Below are 24,815 nucleotides of genomic sequence, written 5' to 3'. Positions count from 1 at the left end.
GTTCCAAACACAAAAGCATTATAGTTTTTGTATAAAATATCATTACCCATAATTATAACCTTAACATTTTTCAATATATGAAAGACTAATATGCAATGAAACAAAAGATATAGTCATTATAACGTCAATAATGATATCTACATTCGATAATAGTTTATAAGACCTTTTAACGAAAAAACTACAATGTAAACGATAACATATGACGATAACTTTACATTTTAAAAAATCCTATATTCGTTGTCAAGTAGAGTTTGTTACAAATTTTATTAGCTAAAGTGTATTTTTTCGTTAATAGTTGGAATTTTTGTAGCCGATAATGTTTTTGAATTTGGGTTTCTGGTTAATGAAGTGTACTAAGTAAGTGATAAGATCTTACAGTTTTTTTAGGCAACTGTTGATAAGGATAATTTTCGTTTCCAAAATTTCATTTACACTCGATGCCATTTGGTTATCAAGTCTGGCCCTTTTTTCATGCCAACTTTACAAAATAGATTCTGCATAAGAGGGGGGGGGGGGGGGGGGGAGATCAGTTTAACAATTTTATTAAAGAAATAAGCACACTAGCGTGGTGTGGCAAATTGCCGCACTGCTGCCGCAGTTGCAGTACGCTGCGCCGGAAGTTACAAATTAATGCCAGCACAGAACTAGCACTACCCAAGTCACCAAACAAATAGGTTTAGTAAAGTTACACAGTAGTTAAAGGGAATATCCGAGCTGTAAAAAAAAAAAATAAAAAAAAAATAAAAAAAGGGAAAAACTTCCTCCAGCCCCTATGTCCCTCGCTGCAGCTTCACTCTCACCCGCTGGCTCCCGGTCCCCGATGGTGCAGAGGCCGATCTCGCCAGGTCATCCTGCACAGTACACTCCCACACCATGTGTGAGTGATTGACAGCGGTGCTGGCTCAGTAAAGGACAGCCTGGCAAGGTCAGCCTCTGCACTATCAGGGACCGGGAGCCAGCGGCTGAGAGCGAGGCTGCGGCAAGGGACATAGCAGCTGCTAGGGGCTGGAGGTACCCCCGGTTAAGTACGTATTTTTTTACAGCTTGGACATTACCTGAAAATAAGGGCTCTGCCCAAAGCCCAGCAACTGAAGGCCAAAGGTGAGGCTCCTGGCTTGCAATTTGAGAGTTTTAGAGCTCTGATCAGCCATCCATGGAATAGATTAGCTGTTCATTTTGTGGCGAATCCGGTGGTATCCTGACAGCAGCCTAGTACACAGAAGTATCAAAATCAATAATTAACATGTGTAAACGCATAAAAGGCCTCATTAAGAACAGAATGTTGCTTTATTTGCACAATCCACACATACATTCAGCAATACGATATATACATTATTATATAATCTGCAGTCCAGCCTTTCCCAGCAGCAGAATGTTACTGAGATCCATTAAGGAAGAAGTCAACAAGCTGTCTAAAGACATCATCATTAAACCCCTTAATGTCATTTTCTTCCACAGCTTCATACAGGGGAGCGCTTTCTGTTCCCCAACAAATGTTCTTCCGATTGGGATCTTTATCAGCGTCAACCGCAAGGGCTAATGTATTCAGCTGGTAGCAGAAGAATGAGAAATATTTCCCATCGGAAATCACTGCCTGCGAGACAAATGGGTGCGTCACATCTGCCTGGCTCCAGAAACCTGCCGACAAACAGCATAGATTTACTCGTACTACAGAGCAAAGCAGCATTTCCAGTCCATAACATTCATCATATGCAAATAATAATGCAAAGGTGGGCTCAATCAATAGGATAACGCCTTCTGGCTTTCCAAACTTTTATAGCGACCATTTCTGAATTTATAGGTACCGATACAGACTGTGATGATAGCCAGGATACAAGTTACTGCTAGTGTAGCATGACGCCCCCGGAATGCATGAATAGAAAAACAAACAAAGCTCCTAAAGTTTTTTTTTTTTTTGTTTTTTTTATTAGCCAAAGAGACACTTAAAGTGAACCTCTGGACTAAAAAAAAAAAAAAAAAAAAAAAAAAATATACTCCGCAGAACTGAAAAGGCTTGGTGTTTCTTTAACAGTTTCACAGCATCAGAACTTTGTTTTTCTTACCAAAGCATCATTTTTAGCTGCATTTTTAGCTAAGCTCCACCCATCAGAGACCTGCCCAGGCGGTTTTTCCCTGATGCTGTGCAGAGCATGATGAGATTTCCTATGTTATTCACGTTGCCTAGCAACTAGGAGGGGTGATCAGCACCCAGGACAGTTGGAACTGTGTCTCACGCTCCCTGTCACCTCCTTTCAACCAAAAAGATGGCTGCCCTCATGAAATCAAACATATGCCTGTTTTTATAAAAAAGGGTGGGTAAGAGATTATATTACCTATCTATTTTAATTAAAATAACTAATGTAACTTAATGACAGTATGTTTGTTTAGGCTGGAGTTCCTCTTTAACCACCCTGGCGTTCTGATTAAATCGCCAGGGCGGCTGCGGGAGGGTTTTTTTTAAATAAAAAAAAAACTATTTCATGCAGCCAACTGAAAGTTGGCTGCATGAAAGCCCACTAGAGGGCACTCCGGAGGCGATCTTCCGATCGCCTCCGGCGCCCAGAATAAACAAGCAAGGCCGCAATGAGCGGCCTTCCTTGTTTTGCTTATATCGTCGCCATAGCGACGAGCGGAGTGACGTCATCGACGTGAGCCGACGTCCTGACGTCAGCCGCCTCCGATCCAGCCCTTAGCGCTGGCCGGAACTTTTTGTTCCGGCTACGCTGGGCTCAGGCGGCTGGGGGGACCCTCTTTCGCCGCTGCTCGCGGCGGATCGCCGCAGAGCGGCGGCGATCAGGCAGCACACGCGGCTGGCAAAGTGCCGGCTGCGTGTGCTGCTTTTTATTTGACAAAAATCGGCCCAGCAGGGCCTGAGCGGCAGCCTCTGGCGGTGTTGGACGAGCTGAGCTCGTCCAGACCGCTCAGCAGGTTAAAGTGTACCCGAGCCAAAGCTCAGGTACTAAATCAGATACTTACCTAGAGAGATGGAAGCCTCAGGATCCTATTGAGGCATCCCTCAGTGGTTTGCAGTCCTCAGTCGCTGAGCACGTTTCCCCCCCCCCCCCTCCCCTGAAGATTAGCGACAAGGCATTGCCGCTAATCCTATCGGGGTCACGTGGCTCCTCTTCTGCATTCATGGCCACGCAGTAGACGCTTGAGCCTGCCCACACATGTGCAGTAGCACGGAGCCTGAACTTCTAACGCACAGCCATGCGTGGGTGCCCCCGATGTGGAGGAGGGCAGCGCTCAGAAACAGGGAGACTGCAGACCACAGAGGGAAGCCTCAATACGATCCTGAGGCGTCCCTCTCATCAGGGGTAACAGCGTATTTTGAGCCCAAGCTTCGGCTCGGGTTCGCATTAAAAAGGACCACTATTGTGAAAAATTGTACAATTTAAAATACATTTTAACACATACAAGTAGTATATTCCTTTCAGAGTAAATGAGCTATAAATTACTTTTCTTCACTGTTACCATCACTTACAGTAGATAGTAAAACTGACAGGTTTTGGACTAATCCATCTCCTCTTGCTTGCTTGATTTTCAAAAGCACTTAGTAAATGTCAGTTGCTCCATCCAATGGACAGAATAGATAGCAAGAGAGTAGAGGCCTGTCCTGCATCTTTAACCTCCCTGGCATTCTATTAAGATCGCCAGGGCGGCTGCGGGAGGGTTTTTTTTAATTAAAAAAAACTATTACTTGCAGCCAACTGAAAGTGCATGAAAGCCCACTAGAGGGCGCTCCCGACGCGTACTTCTGATCGCCTCCGGCGAACAGAAGTAACAAGGACGGCCGCAATAAGCCATGGCGACGAGCGGAGTGCCGTCATGGATGTCAGCCGCCTCAGATACAGCCCTTAGCGCTGGCCGGAACGATTTGTTCCGGCTGCGCTGGGCTCGGGCGTCTGGGGGGACCCTCTTTCGCTGCTGCACGCGACGGATCGCCGCGCTGCGGCGGCGATCAGGTAGCACACGCGGCTGGAAAAGTGCCGGCTGCGTGTGCACCTTTTTATTTGTATAAAATCGGCCCAGCAGGGCCTGTGCGGCACCCTCTGGCGGTAATGGACGGGCTGAGCTCGTCCAGACCGCTAAGGAGGTTAAATAGTTCCTTTCCAGGAAGTGCTTTTTGTAAAGGAGTAAACAAAATACTGAAAATCCCACATGAAGAGATGGACTAATATAAAACCTGTCAGTTATGCCAGATTTTAACTACCGTACTTACTGTAAGAGAAAGCAATAAAGAAAAAAATAATTTATGGACTTATTTGTATGTTTACATGCATTTTAAAATGTATACTTTTTCACAATAGTGGTCCTTTAAATAAAAAACTAGATATTAATTCACAATGCATGTCCAATTCCAGTATGTGGCAGCAGTGGTGGTGTACAGTGAAGTACTTATCTTGGGAGGGGGAAGCCTCAGGGTCCCAATGAGGCTTCCTCCTCCCCTGTAGCTGCAGGCAATCCAGTGCTGGCTCCCCCGAAGTGTCCCGGAATCCTGGCTCAACAAGCCTGACAAGGCTTGATATATTTACCTTCCCTGGCTCCAGCAGGGGCGCTGTTGTGGCTCTAAGCACGGAGATAGGCGGAAATAGACAATCTGTCGGGCCCGCTCCACTACGCAGGTGCAGGAGACTTGCGCCTGCACAGTAGAGTGGACCGACAGTGATCGGCTATTTCCGCCTATTTCCGAGCGGAGAACCTATACTGCGCCGGAGCCGTGAAAGCACAGCGAGACCGCCGTGGGATGGAGGACTGGGAAGCCTTGATAGGATCCGGAAGCCTCCCCCCACCCGAGGAGAGTACCCCCCCAGGGGAACTTTTCTCAGTTACAGGTTTTCTTTAAGTCAAATGAAACGAGGGAAGCGCTCTTGCTTGGCAATATACCATATATTGTACATAATAACACGCAAATGTTTTCAAGCTATTCGCTCTTCCTCAGGTGACAACTGATGAAAAGCGAATATTGTTTGTGTGATATAATGTACACTATATGGTATATTGCCAAGCAAGAGTGCTTGCCTCATTTCCTTTGATTTCATCACAAACTTGTGGAGTGGTGGATCACATGGTATGAGCACCGGCAGCCAGGTGATAGGATCCCAGGCAGGAAGGTGGAGACAGGGTCGCCTATTGCAATGCTAGGTTTCCTTATGGTATGAGCACCGGCAGCCAGGTGATAGGATCCCAGGCAGGAAGGTGGAGACAGGGTCGCCTTTTGCAATGCTAGGTTTCCTTATGGTATGAGCACCGGCAGCCAGGTGATAGGATCCCAGGCAGGAAGGTGGAGACAGGGTCGCCTATTGCAATGCTAGGTTTCCTTATGGTATGAGCACCGGCAGCCAGGCGATATGATCCCAGGCAGGAAGGTGGAGACAGGGTCGCCTTTTGCAATGCTAGGTTTCCTTATGGTATGAGCACCGGCAGCCAGGCGATATGATCCCAGGCAGGAAGGTGGAGACAGGGTCGCCTATTGCAATGCTAGGTTTCCTTATGGTATGAGCACCGGCAGCCAGGTGATATGATCCCAGGCAGGAAGGTGGAGACAGGGTCGCCTTTTGCAATGCTAGGTTTTCTTATGGTATGAGCACCGGCAGCCAGGCGATATGATCCCAGGCAGGAAGGTGGAGACAGGGTCGCTTATTGCAATGCTAGGTTTCCTTATGGTATGAGCACCGGCAGCCAGGTGATATGATCCCAGGCAGGAAGGTGGAGACAGGGTCGCCTTTCGCAATGCTAGGTTTCCTTATGGTATGAGCACCGGCAGCCAGGTGATATGATCCCAGGCAGGAAGGTGGAGACAGGGTCGCCTATTGCAATGCTAGGTTTCCTTAAAGGTCGGCCGTAAAACTAGCTAGCCTTACTTTCATGGTCATTTATTGGAAAGCAATCCTAAGCAGTTAACAAGGTGCTGACATTTGAAAATGGTATAAAGAACACCTAAAGTGAGTAAGATATGTCGTATGCATTTCCTTTTAAATGACCACTATCGCGAAAAAATGTAATATACATGTAAACATATACAAGTAAGAAGTACATTTCTTTCACACAAAAAATAAGCTATACATCACTTCTCTCCTATCTTGCTTTCACTTACAGTAAGTAGTAGAAATCTGACAGAACCGACAGGTTTTGGACAAGTCCATCTCTTCATGGGGGATTCTCACCATGGCCTTTATTCTTTATAAAGACCCTCCTGGACAAGGAGTTAAAGATGCCGGCCAGTCTGCCTGATCACCGTACACTTTTTTTGGCAGTTAGAAGGAATTGCCACTCATTAAGTGCTTTTGAAAATAAAGAAACCCCTGATAATCCCCATTAGGAGATGGTAAAGTCTAAAACCTGTCGGTTCGGTCAGATTTCTACTAACTTACTGTAAGTGACAACAACATAGTAGAAAAGTAATTTATGGCTAATTTTACTCAGTGGTCCTTGAAACAATTCAGATTGCCTTGCTGTCCTGCTGATTCTCTGAGAATACTAATACTTCTAGCCATGCAGATCAGGTCTCGGACTGAAGTCTGACTGGATTAATTGCATGCTCGTTTCAGGTGTGTGATTCAGACCCTATTGATGCCAAAACAATCAGCAGGATCCCAGGCAACTGGTATTGTTTACAAGGAAATAAATATGGCAGCTTCCATATCCCTCTCAGTTCAGGTGTCCTTTAAACCCAAACATAAGATGGCTAAAGCATCACCTTTATACATGGCTTGCGCGCCAGTCCAGGCAAATAGACTTCCTATAGCGTTTGCACGCAGAAACGGTTCAATCTGGTCAGAAATGTTCATCTTCTGCATCCTTTCCCTCGTGAAGCGGTCCCCCACTATGTGAAACTGGGTGTGGCCAAAGCTGCACGGGTCTTTCAGTTTGGCACCTGCGGAATTGAGAACAGAGGTTATGTTGGAAATACACTTGTGTGAAGCATCTCTGAGCCCACCAGTACACAACACACAAATGCATTTGTCACCGATGACAAAAAACGGTTTTCTGCACAGATTGTATTTAAAGAGACTCTGAAGTCTCTTAAAAATCCTTGTTTTATTACAAAATCCTGTTTAACATGTTAGCCCTACCTAAATCGCCGCATTCCCGCCGCTGTATTCTAACTAAATCCCCCCTAACTCCCCGGGGGCAATCCGGGCAGCACTTCCGTGAGAGGCAGAGCTAAACCGCCGCATCCCCGTGGCTATAATCTATCTAAATCCCCCCTCCCTTTCCCCCACAAAATTCACGACTTTCTTGAGCAGCTCTGCCTCTCAGCCCGGATCGCCGCCTCTCCCCCACCCCTCTCAGTCTTCCTTCACTGAGGGGCGGGGGAGAGGCGGAGATCCGCGGCTGAGAGACACGTGTGAGGCAGAGCTGCAGCTCATAGCTCTGCCACCAACACAGCAGCAAAATCCACGATCAAGAAAGTCGTGGATTTTGTGGGGGAAAGGGAGGGGGGATTTAGATAGATTATAGCCACGGGGATGCGGCGGTTTAGGTAGGGCTAACATGTTAAACAGGATTTTGTAATAGAAAAAAATGATTTTTCAAGAGACTTCAAAGACTCTTTTAAGGTACAATTCCAATTGTATGTGTAGTTATAGCTGAATGCAAATCACTTCGGGTTGCTTGTGGCTGGAATCTGTGTCTTTGAGATCTGTCTATATTAGCAGATAGCAAAACCCCATTTATGGGATTAATGTGTTCTTCTGGGAATTGCAATGTTTGTGTTTAATTAACAAGAACAAAAGGAGTTTCCTTCATTGGCAGATAACAACTAGGTGTGAAAGCTCCATTAGCAGCCAGCACCAAAATGGTTTACCTCTCAGTCAAGGTGCGTACACACGCACTACGTAAGCCAACGACGGGTCCGTCAGACCCTCCCGCTGGACGGACTTTCAGCAGATAGTAGTGTGTGTGTACACACTGTCGGCGGACTGATTAGGCTGTTCCTGAACGATCCGCTGTGGATCGTTCAGGAACAGCCTTATCAGTCCGCCGACAGTGCGTACACACGCACTACTGTCTGTTGAAAGTCCGCCCAGCGGGAGGGTCTGACGGACCCGTCGTTGGCTTACGTAGTGCGTGTGTACGCACCTTAAAGGAGTTGTAAGGCAAAGTTAAATAAAATAAACGCTACTTACCGGGAGCTTCCTCCAGCCCCAAGCTCCCAGGACCTCCCTTGCCCATCTCTGCGCGCAGCCGTTTGCCGGAGCTCCGACCCGGTCCCCGGCGATGACGTCAGAGCGACCTGGAGGTCGCTCTGTACGGTGATTGACAGCGCCGATCGCGCAGACGCAACTTCATCGCCGGGGACCGGGTCGGAGCTCCGGCAAACGGCTGCGCGCAGAGATGCAGCGAGGGAGGTCCTGGGAACTTGGGGCTGGAGGAAGCCCCCGGTAAGTAGCGTTTATTTTATTTAACTTTGCCTTACAACTCCTTTAGAGGAAGCCAGAAGCAGCTCTTCACAGCAGGGGGTAGGCTTACTGGAGCCAAGCTAAGCGGATATAAACTAAATGTATTGTATCATTTTTGTGCCTTGTAAAGGATGCCATACATATGATAGGTATGGAAATTATATTTTGTTGGTCAGGATCAGCTGAGTATTTTAATATTAAATTTATGCCACTGACATACCCAGCCACCGAGTTATTAAACTTCTCAGTCACTGAACATCCTATGGTATCTATGTTTAATATTTCGATGTCTATATCTTGATTATGAATTTGTGATTATCATTTGTGTGTGAGAAGCGTGAGCTGAAATATGGAAAATGTCTTGTGTTGGGCTTAAGCTTCCTGCCCAAAAAATAATAACGCCTAGTCCAGCCCAGGGGCGGACTGAGATCCCGCACTAAAAACTGGATCATTCAAAAAGACCAGGCTGAGACTCCACCCCAGTCCTCCACTTTACCATCGTAAGGATTGCATGCAGCAAGCAGCCATTTTGTCTGAAGTCTGATCCTGAAACAAAACTTTCCATGTGCTCGAATTTCCACACAAAGGGACATATTTCTTCCAAACTTAAGTATCCGTTTATTTTCTTTCCCTTTTAGTTTACAATGGGTTACTCTCCTCTCGAATTGTTACTTTTAACTATTTTCTGTATATACGATTTATATTGCATTAATAATGAAAAGACTTCTAAGTCATTTTGTCTCAGCTGCACCCTACTATTCAGCCAACCAGAACGAATCATAGCTTTCTGAAGATACGCTACCGGGAAGTAACTGCATGAGAAATATTGGCCAATCAGAATGGAACAGAGGTGTGGGAGGGGAAAACAGGAGAGAAAGGCTTCCACCAATCTGGCTGCATTAAAGGTTACCACAGCTGGAAAAAAAAACAAAAAAAAAAAAAAACATTGCTGCAGTGTGTGGGGGGTTAAAAGTACATACCATTATCTCCTCCTGCCCCACTCCATCTGCCGCCGTTAGTGTAATATTGATCCCGGTGTCCGGCGACTTGATTGACCCCCCCCCCCCCACCCGGACATACTGTCCTCCCCTCTTCACTTCTGGCCGGCGCATAGCGATCGGCTCAGAAGTACGCCGACCCCTCAGTCTACTCTAGGCTGCGTGTGCGCTCCACTACACCAAGCATCACATGATTAGCATGTGAAGCTTGGTGTAGTGGAGCGCACACGCAGCCCAGAGGGGACAGAGAGATCAGCGTGCTTCTGAGCCGATCGCTATGCGCCGGCCAGAAGTGAAGAGGGGAGGACATACTGCGCACACAGGGTGCAGTATGTCCGGGTGGGGGGGGTCAATCAAGTCGCCGGACACCGGGATCAATATTACACTAACGACGGCAGACGGAGGGGGGGTAGGAGGAGATAATGATATGTACTTTCAACCCCCCACACACTGCAGCAATCTTTTTTTCAGCTGTGGTATCCTTTAAGTCTGAGGGGGGGGGGGGGGGGGGGGGAAGTACAGAAGCAAAAAAGGACAACCCAGCATGCTCTGCAACTTCCTTTTTGTGTACCAAATAAGAGTCAGGTAAACTGGGGAATGATCATCTATCAACAAGAACAGTTAGAGATTTTAACTTTTGGATTGCCTGGTTAGTATCCTTATTACTTGTTTACCAGATAAATATAAAGAATTTATTTTTGATTTTGTGCCCGACAGTTACTCTTTAACTTGCAGATTAATTTGGGTCACCTGCAATTCATTTCTAGGCAACGCCGTGTTGTATAAAACCAGGGCTGTTGAGTCCGTAGAAAAATCATCTGACTCCGAAATGAAACCACTGACTCCAGGTACCCAAAATTGCTCTGACTCCTTGCCTCAGACTCCACAGCCCTGGATAAAACTGAAAGTGTGTGTGTGTGTGTGTGTGTGGGGGGGGGGGGGGGGCGGGACACGTTTAAATTGGTTAACATAGGTTTATAAAATCTGAAAGATCTCTGATCACATGATTGTTTCCACTTCCTGTGTTATGACCATCGATTTCCTTTACAAGAGAAACTGATTACCTCTGTGAAAGTCAAAACCTGCAAGAATCAAAGCTGTTGAGCAATTCTGTCCGCAGCCCCCCCCCCCCCCCCCCCAAAAAAAAACAACAACAAAAAAAACAGGATTTACCGATGAATATGTTGTTCTCATACTGTCTTTTAAAAGACGGTAATTTGTCTGCTTCATAAGGAATGAATGGCACCTCTTCTGACACGACGTGGTCTAGAGGAACAAACTGAGGAGAGGACATAAAGAAAACAAAATCAGCAGAAATCACTTGTACTACTCACCAAGGAAGCTAGAAGCCATTGTGGTTCTAGAAATTAGTAAGCTAGCTCAGGCACTTTTCTTGCTTGTAGATTTCTATACCAGGGCCCATATGCAATTAACTTTTTCTCCTGAGCGTTCTCTTCTAGGTGAAAAGTCCAAACTTGTCAATAAAATGCCTTTTTAAAAGCACCAGCAAGCAAAAAAAAAAATAAAAATAAAAAAAATAAAAAATTTTTTTTACAGTAGTGAGTGATTTTTTTTTGTAATTACCTTATTTTCTATACATTTTAAAGGGGGGGGGGGGGGGGGGGGGAAGACTATCGATTATAGCTTTTCAATAAACAGTGCTAACTATAAGTTAAAAACACATTGTATTTGCTTATCTATCCTGGTTATTCTAACGTTATGTTCCTAGCACAGTGTATGGTGCCAATATTTTATTTGGAAATGAAGGTGTCTTTTTCTGTTTAGTGCTTTTTCTTCTTTCTCACTATTGATGAAAACAAGACCTTATTTGCAAAAATAACCATAATATACCCTCATGGCATACATATTTAAAAATTCAAGTTCCTAAGGTAACAATATATTTATTTTCTTTTATATTCTGTCACTTTGTTTTCATTTTACAAGTCTTGGTACAGAATATACAAAAATGTTATTGATTTTGATTCAGTTATTAAAAAGAATACACAAAACATAGCTGTTAATCCTAAAACACCCTAAAATCTATTCTAATTACATACATATACATATACATATACATACATATACATATACATATACATACACACACATATACATATACATACATGCATACATATACATATGTACATATATACAAACACACACCTTTATGGGGTTATCCACAGGTATAACCTAATTTTCTATGCTTATTGTATTTGTCATAACTATGTGACTCCTTGATAAGACTGATGCGACACCTGGGAGCTTAGTAGGGTGGTTTTATTCCCCCAGTTACCCAGGATGTTCTGCTCCAGGAAAACTCCACAATATGTTGATAGAGTTCCATGTTAAAGGGAAGGTTCAGGGAGGGTGGGTAAAAAATAAAAATCAATTTCCACTTACCTGGGCTTCCTCCAGCCCGTGGCAGGCAGGAGGTGCCCTCGCCGCCGCTCCGCAGGCTCCCGGTGGTCTCCGGTGGCCGACCCGACCTGGCCAGGCCGGCTGCCAGGTCGGGCTCTTATGCGCTCCAAGGCCCGGAACTTCTGCGTCCCATGCCGGCGCGATGACGTCAGAGCGCCGGCGTGGGACGCAGAAATTCCGGGCCTTGGAGCGCAGAAGAGCCCGGCCTGGCCAGGTCGGGTCGGCCACCGGGAGCCTGCGGAGCGGCGGCGAGGGCACCTCCTGCCTGCCACGGGCTGGAGGAAGCACCAGGTAAGTGGAAATTGATTTTTATTTTTTACCCACCCTCCCTGAACCTTCCCTTTAAGACATCTATCACATCTTATATAACGTGATATACTGTAAAGAATTAACATTTTATTACTGTTGTGATCATTTTGTAAAAAAACTGTATTGCTCTATAGCGGTTACTTTATATTTTAGCACATTTAATGTAAAATTTAAACATGAAAAAGTTATTTTTGCTTATTTTAGGCTTGTATTAAATTTAAAGAGAATCTATTGTTAAAATCGCACAAAAGTAAACATACCAGTGCGTTAGGGGACATCTCCTATTCCCCTCTGTCACAATTTCGCCGATCCCCGCCACATTAAAAGTAGTCGAAAACAGTTTTAAAAAGTTAGTTTATAAACAAACAAAATGGCCACCAAAACAGGAAGTAGGTTGATGTACAGTATGTCCACACATAGAAAATACATCCATACACAAGCAGGCTGTATACAGCCTTCCTTTTAAATCTCAGGGCTCGTTTCCACTATTGCGGTGCAGAATCGCCTGGATTCCACCGTTGATGAAATAGCATGCGGATGCGATTTTTTTCGCGTTTTTTGCCGCGAATTCGCATAGGTGAGGGTATATGCGAATTTAACCATGTCACTGCCTGTTTGAAGTTACATTGGAACCTATGCGAATTCGCATGAAAATTCGCATGAAAATTCGCATACCATAGCCGCATGCGAATTCCCTATTAAATACGTTAGCGGCGATTCGCATGCATTCCACTCGCAGGCGAATTCGTTGGCTCTTTTGTGCGTTTTTTAAACACTGAAAAAAACGCACCTCAACAACGCTACAGTGGAAACAGGCCCACCCACTTGCATTACATGTGCGAATCTGCATGCGTTGGACGCATGCAGATTCGCGATAGTGGAAACGAGCCCTCAAGAGATCACTTGTGTGTTTACCTTCTGTCCCCACTGCAGCTCTCATCCACTGAATACTAGTGACAGGCTGTGAGGCTGATCGTTTCTTCCTGCAGATAGCTCTGCCCTGTCTGTAATTCCTCAGTATGTGTCAGCCAGCTCCTTTCACAGCTTAACAGGAGGATTTTTATCCAGCTCTCTTTCACTGATAAGAGCAGAGACGCTGCTGGCTTATGTAAATAACACACACACACACACACACACACACACTGTAGTGTGCATAGAGGGGCCTGGAGACAGGTGTGCATAACAGATCAGCACGGAAGAGTTGGCAGCCTTCCAGACACAGGGTGACAAATTCAACAGGGGAAGGATACATTGATTTATTACAGAGACTGATAGTAGAAAGTGCTGCAGTAAGCCAGAGCACTTTAGAATAGGTTTAGGAACTTGTAGGATGGTAGAAAACAAGATGACATTTTTGATAGAGCCTCTTTAAAACCCCAAAATTATTGAAACAAAAGGCATTTTATAACAAGGTATGAAAAAAAATTGACCTAGGAGAAAACTCAGGAGAAAAAGTGAATTGCATATGGGCTTATGTGTTTTGTCACAATTCAATTTTTCCAAGACTTTAAGTCCCCTCTCATGCATAGTTTTTACAACCCGCTGGTGCCCTTCCCCTTGTATTATAATATAAAAGGTCAGGTGGGGTTCAGTGATGAAATTAGGCCAGGACTTCATTTTACTATTGTAATTGACGGCAATAACTAGTGCTTTGAAAAGTGCTAACTTAAAAGTATATGGAAGTGATCTCACTACAGCGATCGCCGGGGATTCGCAATTGACGAAAACACGGCGATGCAGCGATTTTTTTGCAATTTTAGAGCTACTGTGATTGAAATGTAAAAAAAAAAAAAAAAAAAAAAGTTAAATTGTGCAGTAAAAAGTACACAAAAAATGTGAAAAATATCCCCATTGCGTTTTTGCAATCCCCAGTGTGAATGGGCTCTTACCTGTATGACCCCCTCCTCGTGATACAACATCCTTTACAGAGGAAGTTCCAGCTGGGAAGGAGGATGTAGTGCAGCACAGAGCGCTGTCCCAAGAGGCGGTCATAAAGGGAAATTAACCCTTTCTGCTTCCTAACACAAGCGCGTAGTTTTGCTTCTTGCATGCCTAGTTATAGTTTGTCGCTCCATGGAGATCTTAGATTGATGTAATGTAAAATGTGCCCCCCCCCCCAGTCGGGGTGAGGAGACATCGTCGGGGGTTTCGTTGCTCATTACCCAAATTTCTCGCAGTCACCTGCGCAAACCTGATTGACCACTTCAGCCCAACGTCTTGCATAACTACCCTTCCCTGTGCAAATTACATGCAGCTTTCAATTTGGCCAACCAAAATAGTCAATCTGATTAGCCCACTTCCAAGCTGTATACAGGTCAGAGTTATTTCAATCTCACTGACAAGTTTGTAATTACTACTAAGCACCACAGATGTGCACTGATCTGTGAATTGCATAATACAGAATTTTGCATTTGAAACTCTGAAAGTGTGTTAAATGTACAGGAAAAGTTTGTAAATGGGCTAGGCATACCTCCTTTACAGAAAAAGCATGAAAAAATGTGAATCACAATCGCTCAAAAATTGTGAAATTGTCCAGTGAAGAGTACGCAAAAACTGAAAAAATCCTGTTGCAAAACGCTAGTGATTTTGCGATCTCCAGTGCAAACCTTAGAGTGAACGGGCCCTTACCTGTATAACCCCTCTTGCGGCAGCACTCCATTCTCATGAGATTTCCTCCTTCACAGAGGAAAGTCCAGCTGGGAAGGAGGATGGAGCGCTGCCGCAAGAGGCAGTCAAACAGGTAAATGAACCTTCGCTGCCGCTACTTCGCAAGCGGTCGAGGAGGAAGTAGCGGCAGAGAAATAAGCTAAATTTGTAGGAAATCTTTGTAAATGAGCTGGACGTACCTCTGGAAGTGATTTAGGGATCCTGAGCTGGAGTAACGGATTATCATCAATCTGGAAGCGGACAGGATCAATGCGCCCTTTCCTGTGACCTCCGGCAACCCGGACCTCACCTCGCAACCAATAGAAGTTGACCTGGGGTTTCACATCTGTGTGGACACAAAAGTTACAAGGGAACTGCACACAGAATAAATCTGACTGCAAATGGCAAAATAAAGGGAGCAGAAATCATCAATCAGATCCCCATTTTCCAGCTTGTGTATGCAGTGTGCACACCGCTTGGAATAAGGCCAATCAACTGACAGCGACTGCATTTCATTTGCTCAATTTGCATCAAGTTTGAACATTAGAAGCTTGTTGAATGGCTCTGACGTAAAAAATACTCTGTTTAAGCTCTAATAGCATGCCTGTAAAACTGTACCGGTTTGCTGAGATACTGGAGTTCAGTCAGCATTGCAGTGTTAGGGCTGGTTCTGACAGGCGCAGTACCTTTGTTAAACAATGATCCCTGCGCTATTCTAATCATTGTCCAGTAAACAGACAGCAGTTGGCACGTTTTTTCCATCGCGCTCAATCCCATTATTTTGTTTCATCTCAGGATAGGTTAACCGCAGCACTTCCGTATCCCCCTGCAGTGGTCGTAACGCAACACATTTGCCAAACAAGAAGTGCCGCAGAAGGCTGGCAAATGCTTTTCTGCTCGCTAGCGGAAAATCATTTGAGCAAGTTGACGGTTTACTGGTTCAGAGGTACATCTGAACCTGCCCTAAAATACAGCAAATCTATAATCAAAGCATAACTGAAAGGAGAGGGATATGAAGGCTGCCATATATATTTCGTTATAAGCAATACCAGTTGCCTGGCTCTCCTGGTGCTTCTCTGCCTCTAATACTTTTAACCACAGCCCCTGAACAAGCATGTAGCAGATCAGATATTTCTGACAGTCACATGACAAGCTTAGCTGCATGCTTATTTCTGGTGTACTTCAGACACTTCTGCAGCCAAATAGATCAGTAGGACTGCCAGGCAACTGGTATTAAGAGGAAATAAATATGGCAGCCTCCATATTCTCACTACAGTTGTCCATTGAGGAGATTAATCCAATGCAAGGCTTTCAAAATGAATCTCCTGAATTGTATCTGTTTGTGTAAAGGAGTTCATACATCTGGCAATCTAGTGGCCAATCGACCATCCGATTCGATAACCATTATTGAATCAGATGCAAATCTGTGCCGCTGCAAGCATGTCCGATCGACAATTGGGGCCAAAATTGGTTGAATGTATCAAACGGACATGCTGGGAAATTTCGGACCGTCGTGGCCAATCAGGGACACTGAAGTTACAGTATGCAATTTCAGGACGAGCTACGAATACAACGGTACCCCCGTTACTGTCCCCCAAATGTAAATGGATGCTAGTCTACTATAGTGTGCCCAGCAGGAAACCTCATAAGGAAATTAAGCTTAAGGGATTGGGTGGGCAGTACCCTAAAAAACTGGGTTTCCAATAGGTTGTAGATTGTAGTCTACACCCACACTATTGGTTTATCACAATGCTGTGTGCTATATAAGTGTATTGTGATTGGAGAACTGTTGCCTATGAGGTTTCCTGCTGGGTCCCCTAATGTAGACTAGTGCATGGAAACGTGCCCCCCTGCTGATGCATTTATACTTAATAGCCTGCTGTCCCCATCCATCTTCCACACCTCACTCGCTGCCAGCATACAGCACGTGTGTGACATCACACATGCACCTCTAGTGCTCTATGCTGGTAGCCATCAGGTGGCTGGATAGTGTACAGGTAAAAGGGCTCTGCCTCTGACACAGGAGACCTGGGTTTGAATCTCTGCTCTGCCTGTTCAGTAAGCCAGCACCTATTCAGTAGGAGACCTTGGGCAAGTCTCCCTAACACTGCTACTGCCTATAGAGTGCGTCCTAGTGTCTGCAGCTCTGGCGCTTTGAGTACGCCAGGAGAAAAGCGCAATATAAGTGTTCTGTGTTTACATTAAGGAGGCAGCGGCGAGGTGGCGTCACAAAGCCGATTGCCAAGAAATTTCATGTTGAAATCGATCGCAATTCAGCCTGCAGTGTATGGGCAGATAACAGATTTTTCTATGATCAAAGCTCTGTCTCTCAGTTAAATCTGCACATCAGCGCTAGATGTATGGGAGCTGTTACCGGTTGCTGAGTAGAGGCATCTTTGAGTTAAAGGGTAGAGGCTCATTCACACTACAGGCTGCGCTGTCAGTTTTGAAGCACTGCACAGTGTGCATTCCCCATGGTAACGTGAAAGTCCATAGACTCATGTTACCATCAACAGCACAGCTGTACGTTCCCATGCGTTGCGATGTAATGCGTCTGGAAACCTTTTATTGCACGATGCAGCAGTTTTTGAGACCGGTTCTATTGCGTTTCGGCTGCCAACGTCTATGCTTTACCACACCACAAGCGATGAGCATTATGCACAATGGGAATGCATGCACAAAGTCTCATTGGTGCATGCGTCCTGTAGTATGAATGAGCACTAAATAATACCAAGTCCAAAATGTTTGTAGAAAAAAAAAAAAAAATTAAACATATATACATATATATATATATATATATTTACGTATTATCCCATTTGGAAAGTTTGGCAGCTGTTTGTTAAGGTTCTGTTTGGCCCCCTAGCCAGATCTAACCATTTTTGGAAAGAAGAAGGCCCCGGCTTTCCTTTGCACTGGGTCCTGAGTCAATGCGATGCCCCATTCCCAAGTTAGGGGGGTTTGGGGGACGGGCGTCCCCTGCACTTTGCAGCAAATAGCACAGTGGAATTGAGTCTCCTGCCCATGCCAGTAAGAGAGAGGAGACGAGGGTGCATAGCTGCGCTGCTCCTTCATCGGTAATGAGCGACCCAGGGCACTTGACATAAGTTTTGAAGACACAGATTTATGCTGCAAAGGAAGAAGACCTACCAGGTGTGCTGCTTATTATGTCGGGTTCGTCCATACTTCTGTAATTGCACTTTCTGCAGCCAAGTTCAGGGGACACCCCTCCAACACCTCATAACTTGGGAACTGAGCATCATATCGACTCAGGACCCGGTGCAACAGAACGCCGGGACTTTCAGCTTTCCAAAAATGGTCAGAACATTAACCACTTGAGGACCGTGGGCTTTACCCCCCTTAAGGACCGGCCACTTTTTTTCCATTCAGACCACTGCAGCTTTCACGGTTTATTGCTCGCTCATACAACCTACCACCTAAATGAATTTTGGCTCCTTTTCTTGTCACTAATAAAGCTTTCTTTTGGTGCTATTTGATTGCTCCTGCGATTTTTACTTTTTATTATATTCATCAAAAAAGACATGAATTTTGGCAAAAAAGGGATTTTTTTTTTCTTTCTGTGCTGACATTTTTCAAATAAAGTAAAATTTCTGTATACATGCAGCACGAAAAATGTGGACAAATGTTTTTGATTAAAAAAAAACCCATTCAGTGTATATTTATTGGTTTGGGTAAAAGTTATAGCGTTTACAAACTATGGTGCAAAAAGTGAATTTTCCCATTTTGTAGCATCTATGACTTTTCTGACCACCTGACATGTTTCATGAGGGGCTAGAATTCCAGGATAGTATAAATACCCCCCAAATGACCCCATTTTGGAAAGAAGACATCCCAAAGTATTCACTGAGAGGCATAGTGAGTTCATAGAAGATATTAATTTTTGTCACAAGTAAGCGGAAAATGACACTTTGTGACAAAAAAAAAAAAGTTTCCATTTCTTCTAACTTGCGACAAAAAAAAAATGAAATCTGCCACGGACTCACCATGCCCCTCTCTGAATACCTTGAAGTGTCTACTTTCCAAAATGGGGTCATTTGTGGGGTGTGTCTACTGTCCTCGCATTTCGGGGGGTGCAAATTTGTAAGCACCCCTGTAAAGCCTAAAGGTGCTCATTGGACTTTGGGCCCCTTAGTGCAGTTAGGCTGCAAAAAAGTGCCACACATGTGGTATTGCCGTGCTCAGAAGTAGTATAATGTGTTTTGGGGTGTATTTTTACACATACCGATGCTGGGTGGGAGAAATATCTCTGTAAATGACAATTTTTTAATTTTTTTTTTTACACACAATTGTCCATTTACAGAGAGCTTTCTCCCACTCAGCATGGGTATGTGTAAAAATACACCCCAAAACACATTATACTACTTCTCCTGAGTACGGCGATACCACATGTGTGGCACTTTTTTGCACCCTAACTGCGCTAAGAGGCCCAAAGTCCAATGAGTACCTTTAGGATTTCACAGGTCATTGAGAAATTTCGTTTCAAGACGACTACTCACGGTTTAGGGCCACTAAAATGCCAGGACAGTATAGGAACCTCACAAATGACTCCATTTTAGAAAGAAGACACCCCAAGGTATTCCGTTAGTAGTACGGTGAGTTCATAGAAGATTTTATTTTTTGTCACAAGTTAGCGGAAAATGACACTTTGTGAAAAAAAACAATAAAAATCAATTTCCGCTAACTTGTGACAAAAAATAAAATCTTCTATGAACTCACCGTTCTACTAACAGAATACCTTGGGGTGTCTTCTTTCTAAAATGGAGTCATTTGTGGGGTTCCTATACTGTCCTGGCATTTTAGGGGCCCTAAACCGTGAGGAGTAGTCTTGAAACCAAATGTCGCAAAATGACCTGTGAAATCCTAAAGGTACTCATTGGACTTTGGGCCCCTTAGCACAGTTAGGGTGCAATAAAGTGCCACACATGTGGTATCGCCGTACTCGGGAGAAGTAGTACAATGTGTTTTGGGGTGTATTTTTACACATACCCATGCTGGGTGGGAGAAATAACTCTGTAAATGGACAATTGTGTGTAAAAAAAAATAAATCAAAAGATTGTCATTTACAGAGGTATTTCTTCCACCCAGCACGGGTATGTGTAAAATTACACCCCAAAACACATTATACTACTTCTCCTGAGCACGGCGACACCACATGTGTGACACTTTTTTGCAGCCTAGGTGCGCTAAGGGGCCCAACGTCCTAATCACAGGTCATTTTGAGGCATTTGTTTTCTAGACTACTCCTCACGGTTTAGGGCCCCTAAAATGCCAGGGCAGTATAGGAACCCCACAAGTGACCCCATTTTAGAAAGAAGACACCCCAAGGTATTCCGTTAGGTGTATGGCGAGTTCATAGAAGATTTTATTTTTTGTCACAAGTTAGTGAAAAATGACACTTTGTGAAAAAAAAACAAAAATCAATTTTCGCTAACTTTTGACAAAAAATAAAATCTTCTATGAACTCGTCATACACCTAACAGAATACATTGGGGTGTCTTTCTAAAATGGGGTCAGTTTGTGGGGTTCCTATACTGCCCTGGCATTTTACGGGCCCAAAACCATGAGTAGTCTGGAAATCAAATGTCTCAAAATGACTGTTCAGGGATATAAGCATCTGCAAATTTTGATGAAAGGTGGTCTATGAGGGGGCGAATTTTGTGGAACCGGTCATATGCAGGGTGGCCTTTTAGATGACAGGTTGTATTGGGCCTGATCTGATGGATAGGAGTGCTAGGGGGGTGACAGGAGGTGATTGATGGGTGTCTCAGGGGGTGGTTAGAGGGGAAAATAGATGCAATCAATGCACTGGGGAGGTGATCGGAAGGGGGTCTGAGGGGGATCTGAGGGTTTGGCCGAGTAATCAGGAGCCCACACGGGGCAAATTAGGGCCTGATCTGATGGGTAGGTGTGCTAGGGGGTGACAGGAGGTGATTGATGGGTGTCTCAAGGTGTGATTAGAGGGGGGAATAGATGCAAGCAATGCACTGGCGAGGTGATCAGGGCTGGGGCCTGAGGGCATTCTGAGGGTGTGGGCGGGTGATTGAGTGCCCTAGGGGCAGATAGGGGTCTAATCTGATAGGTAGCAGTGACAGGGGGTGATTGATGGGTAATTAGTGGGTGTTTAGGGTAGAGAACAGATAAACACTGCACTTGGGAGGTGATCTGACGTCGGATCTGCGGGCGAACTATTGGTGTGGGTGATCAGATTGCCCACAAGGGGCAGGTTAGGGGCTTATTGATGAGTGGCAGTGACAGGGGGTGATTGATGGGTGGCAGTGACAGGGGGTGATTGACAGGTGATCAGTGGGTTATTACAGGGAAGAACAGATGTAACTAATGCACCGGCGAATTGATAAGGGGGGGGGGGGTCTGAGGGCAATCTGAGCGTGTAGGCGGGTGATTGGGTGCCCGCAAGGGGCAGATTAGGGTCTGATCTGATGGGTAACAGTGACAGGTGGTGATAGGGGGTGATTGATGTGTAATTAGAGGGCGTTTAGGGTAGATAACAGATGTAAACACTGCACTTGGGAGGTGATCTGACGTCGGATCTGCGGGCGATCTATTGGTGTGGGTGGGTGATCAGATTGCCCGCAAGGGGCAGGTTAGGGGCAGATTGATGGGTGGCAGTGCCAGGGGGTGATTGATGGGTGGCAGTGACAGGGGGTGATTGATGGGTGATTGATGGGTAATTGACAGGTGATCAGGGGGATAGATGCATACAGTACACATGGGGGGGGTCTGGGAAGAATCTGAGGGGTGGGGGGTGATCAGGAGGGGGCAGGCGGGGGATAAAAAAAAAATAGCGTTTACAGATAGTGACAGGGAGTGATTGATGGGTGATTAGGGGGGTGGGCAGGGGGGGGTCTGAGGGGTGCTGTGGGCGATCTGGGGCAGGGAGGGGGAGAATTCAGTGTGCTTGGGTGCGACATAGGGTGGCTGCAGCCTGCCCTGGTGGTCCCTCGGACATTGGGACCACCAGGGCAGGAGGCAGCCTGTATAATACACTTTGTAAACATTACAAAGTGTATTATACACTTTGTATGCGGCGATCGCATGGTTAACATCCCACCGGCGCTTCCGTATGGCCGGCGGGATGTTGCGGCGGGTGAGCGGAGACAGGCGCCGGCGGAGGATCGCGTCACGGATGACGCGATCGCTCCGTCCATGCCCTTACAAGGACCGCCGCCTCTGTGGGTGAGCTGGTCCTTGCGGGCTCCACTTCCCGGCCGCCCCTGTGCGTTAGGCGGTCGGGAAGTGGTTAACAAAAAGCTGCCAAACTTTCCAGATGGGATAATACATAAGTACCAAAATATATACAGCAAAATGAGCCCAGTGTTTACCTAGAGTGGCCTGGGCCAGCAAGGGGTTGTGCCCGGCACACTGGGCATGCAGTATGGACACAGCATTGGTGAGAAAGGGGACAGCGGACACCTCTTGCCGCCGGAAGAGGAATGCGCGCCCCTTCTTGGCATAGAAGAAGTCCTGCAGCAGCGCCTCGCACAGGGCAGACTTCATGCGGCTGAGCTCCGCTTCCGGCAGCCCGGCCACCCCGCGGTTCCCCGGCAGCCCGGCCACATAGGCGGTCTTGGTGAAGTGCTGGTACCAGCGGTCCGCGTTCAGGGCCGGGGTCTGTGCGAGCAGCACGTACTTCCGGCGGCGCAGGCCAGTGATGAGCTGCAGCTTGCTCGCTATGTCGGTCTCGGCGTGCACTCGGCTGTAGTGCCCCTCTATGCGCCGCTGCCGGGACGCCTTGCTCTTCGCGGTCATGGAAGCCACCACGGGCGGGTAGAGGGAGCCGGAGGGCTGCTGGGGCTCCGGGGGTCGCACCAGGGCAGCCGGCAGGTCTGCCTTGTGCCTCAGCCTCCCGAACATCATCCGCCCCGCCATGTTCCCGGCAACCAAGGACGCGACCTCCTACCGAGGCAGCTGATTAGAGGAGAGGAGAGGAGGGTCAGCTCAGCTGACAGTCACAGCAGAGGAAGGTCAGCTGACAGGCCTATGCCCAATAGCAGAGGGGCAGTAACCGCCGCCCCTTCATGTATAGCTTCCGGACAAGCACGTGTAGGAAGAGACGTCAGAGGGCGAGGCTTATGTCATTTTCAGTGCTGCCTGTAGTTTCTAGTGTTGTCAGTAGTGATGGGAATTCCGGTGTAATGTCTGATTGCGCTGCCCGGAAGCTCCCTTCCACACTGAGTAGCACGCATGCTCAGTGTGAAGTTAATGATGCTGCTGGAGATAAAATACAAAATATCTCCGCTCCCACACCTCTTACACTCCCCAAATTTTCAGGGTAGGGAGGGGACCCCCCGAACGACCTTTATGCCAAATTGCAGCCCCCGAGACCCGCTGGTTCAGGAGATAGATTAGAGAAATCTATCTCGGGAACCAGCAGGTCTCGGGGGCTGCAATTTGGCATAGAGGTCGTTCGGGGGGTCCCCTCCCTACCCTGAAAATTTGGGGAGTGTAAGAGGTGTGGGAGCGGAGATATTTAGTATTTTACCTCCAGCAGCATGATTCTACAGGAAATGTGGCCGCACAGTCTCCTACTGCGCTTGCGGGGCAGCGCAAATCCACAGGCAGCGTAATCAGACACAACACCGGCTCTTCTCAGAGAATCGGCTCTTCTGAATCGGCTCCCATTAAAGAGCCGGCTCTTACGGCTCTCAATCGGCTCTTCATTAAATATCACTGGACACCACTCAGAATCGGAGTAAAATCCCCGCCCCCGTCTCCATGACAACTCCAAAGGTAGTAAGGATTGGTTAGCACTCCAGCTTCTCAAATGAGCAAATATTTATTCTTCAATCATGTGTCAACACAAGGTTAACAATTGTTTCGGGGCCAGCAAGGGTCCCCTTCATCAGAACAGTGCAGACAAACCATGTTACAAATAATACACCTTCTTAAATATACTAACAAACAACAGTACCTCCCACATTGAGAGGGAGTCCCTCCCCTTCAATTATGGACATCAACAATCAGTTTCTCAAAATCAATGCACAATCCATAAGTACTGCATATTGCATCATGACTATACAAACTGTCAAAAGTCATGTGGATGCACTGCTCGCAGAGCAATGTATTTAGATTGCCAAAGAATTCCTACAAGAGTTCACACATACCCCTGTCACTCAGCTCACCTTTGAATTGATTGGAGCTCTAACTCGCGCCGTAGCAGCGGTAACACCCGCTCTAGCCGTTGCTCCGGTCTCCCGAGTATGGTCACCATGGCGACCACTCACCCAGAGGGCCAAGCGCGGACAGCCTCCAATCAGCGCTCGCCGGACTGGGACAGAGACCTCCTACGTCAGTGTGGGCGGGCAAGTCGCCCAGCAACCCAAGGACGCTAGATGCGGCCCGCCCACACGTCAAGCCGCACACCGCAGATCAGAGCGCCCTCCTCCGCCGTCACTGACGTCGACCAGAGCGTCCTGGTTGCCATAGGAGCCACCACGTTCGCTCTAGTACATCCGTCCAAACAGCCTAAATGGGAACTCTGCAGATAGGGAGCCTCTCCACATACGCAAACAGGTCTGCAGGGAAGCTCACGCATACATATATCTGCAGGGAAATTACCACCACGTACGCTCTAGTGCATCTGTCTCCATCCAGACAAATGCACCTAAGGGGGAACTCTGCAAAGAAGAAGTTTCTCCACACACACAACGGTCTGCGGGGAAACTTACCATGTCAGAAACACACGGATCCCTGTCAGGTCCCATGGACTCTCCCCAGGTGCATATTATGCATCCCGCAGTAAGATCCATATGTTTCACTGCAGTAGGCTCCATCCAATCCAGGTCATGCTGAAAAATAAGGTGACAAGGACAAAGTGAACTCAGCCTAGTAAAACCTACAAATACCATTGCAGATACGATATTGTCCATAACCATAGGAGGGAGGAAGGAGTAGTGGGATGGGGAAGGGTAGGGAAAGAAAGGAAAAGCAGTGGGAGGACATATTCAATAAAAACATGCAGTTGCAAAATTACGTGTACTGACAATGCTATGGCTAATTAATC

General features: G+C 46.3%; 1 protein-coding gene across 1 annotated transcript; it reads right to left on the bottom strand.

Moving 5' to 3' along the window:
* Positions 1-1,268: 1,268 nt before the first annotated feature.
* Positions 1,269-22,786, bottom strand: MRPS30 (mitochondrial ribosomal protein S30). The gene is made up of 5 exons (XM_068249583.1): positions 22,135-22,786; positions 14,977-15,122; positions 10,577-10,682; positions 6,701-6,877; positions 1,269-1,638 (listed from the first exon to the last, which is right to left on the bottom strand). Exons 1-5 carry the CDS (start codon positions 22,679-22,681, stop codon positions 1,376-1,378), a joined length of 1,239 nt encoding a protein of 412 aa, XP_068105684.1. The 5' UTR covers positions 22,682-22,786; the 3' UTR covers positions 1,269-1,375.
* Between the last annotated feature and the right edge of the window lie 2,029 nt (positions 22,787-24,815).

The sequence above is a fragment of the Hyperolius riggenbachi genome, chromosome 1 (assembly GCF_040937935.1).
Source record: "Hyperolius riggenbachi isolate aHypRig1 chromosome 1, aHypRig1.pri, whole genome shotgun sequence".
Taxonomy (NCBI): Eukaryota; Metazoa; Chordata; class Amphibia; order Anura; family Hyperoliidae; genus Hyperolius; species Hyperolius riggenbachi.
This window is presented reverse-complemented; position numbering and strand designations above follow the sequence as displayed.

Excerpts from the sequence above, each read along its gene's own strand:
- MRPS30 (XM_068249583.1), bottom strand. The coding sequence starts at position 22,681 with ATGGCGGGGCGGATGATGTTCGGGAGGCTGAGGCACAAGGCAGACCTG. Across the intron at positions 15,123-22,134 it reads GCTGGCCCAGGCCACTCTAG|ATGTGAAACCCCAGGTCAAC; the intron begins GTAAACACTGGG and ends GTGTCCACACAG. Across the intron at positions 10,683-14,976 it reads TCCCTAAATCACTTCCAGAG|TTTGTTCCTCTAGACCACGT; the intron begins GTACGTCCAGCT and ends TCCTCTCCTCAG.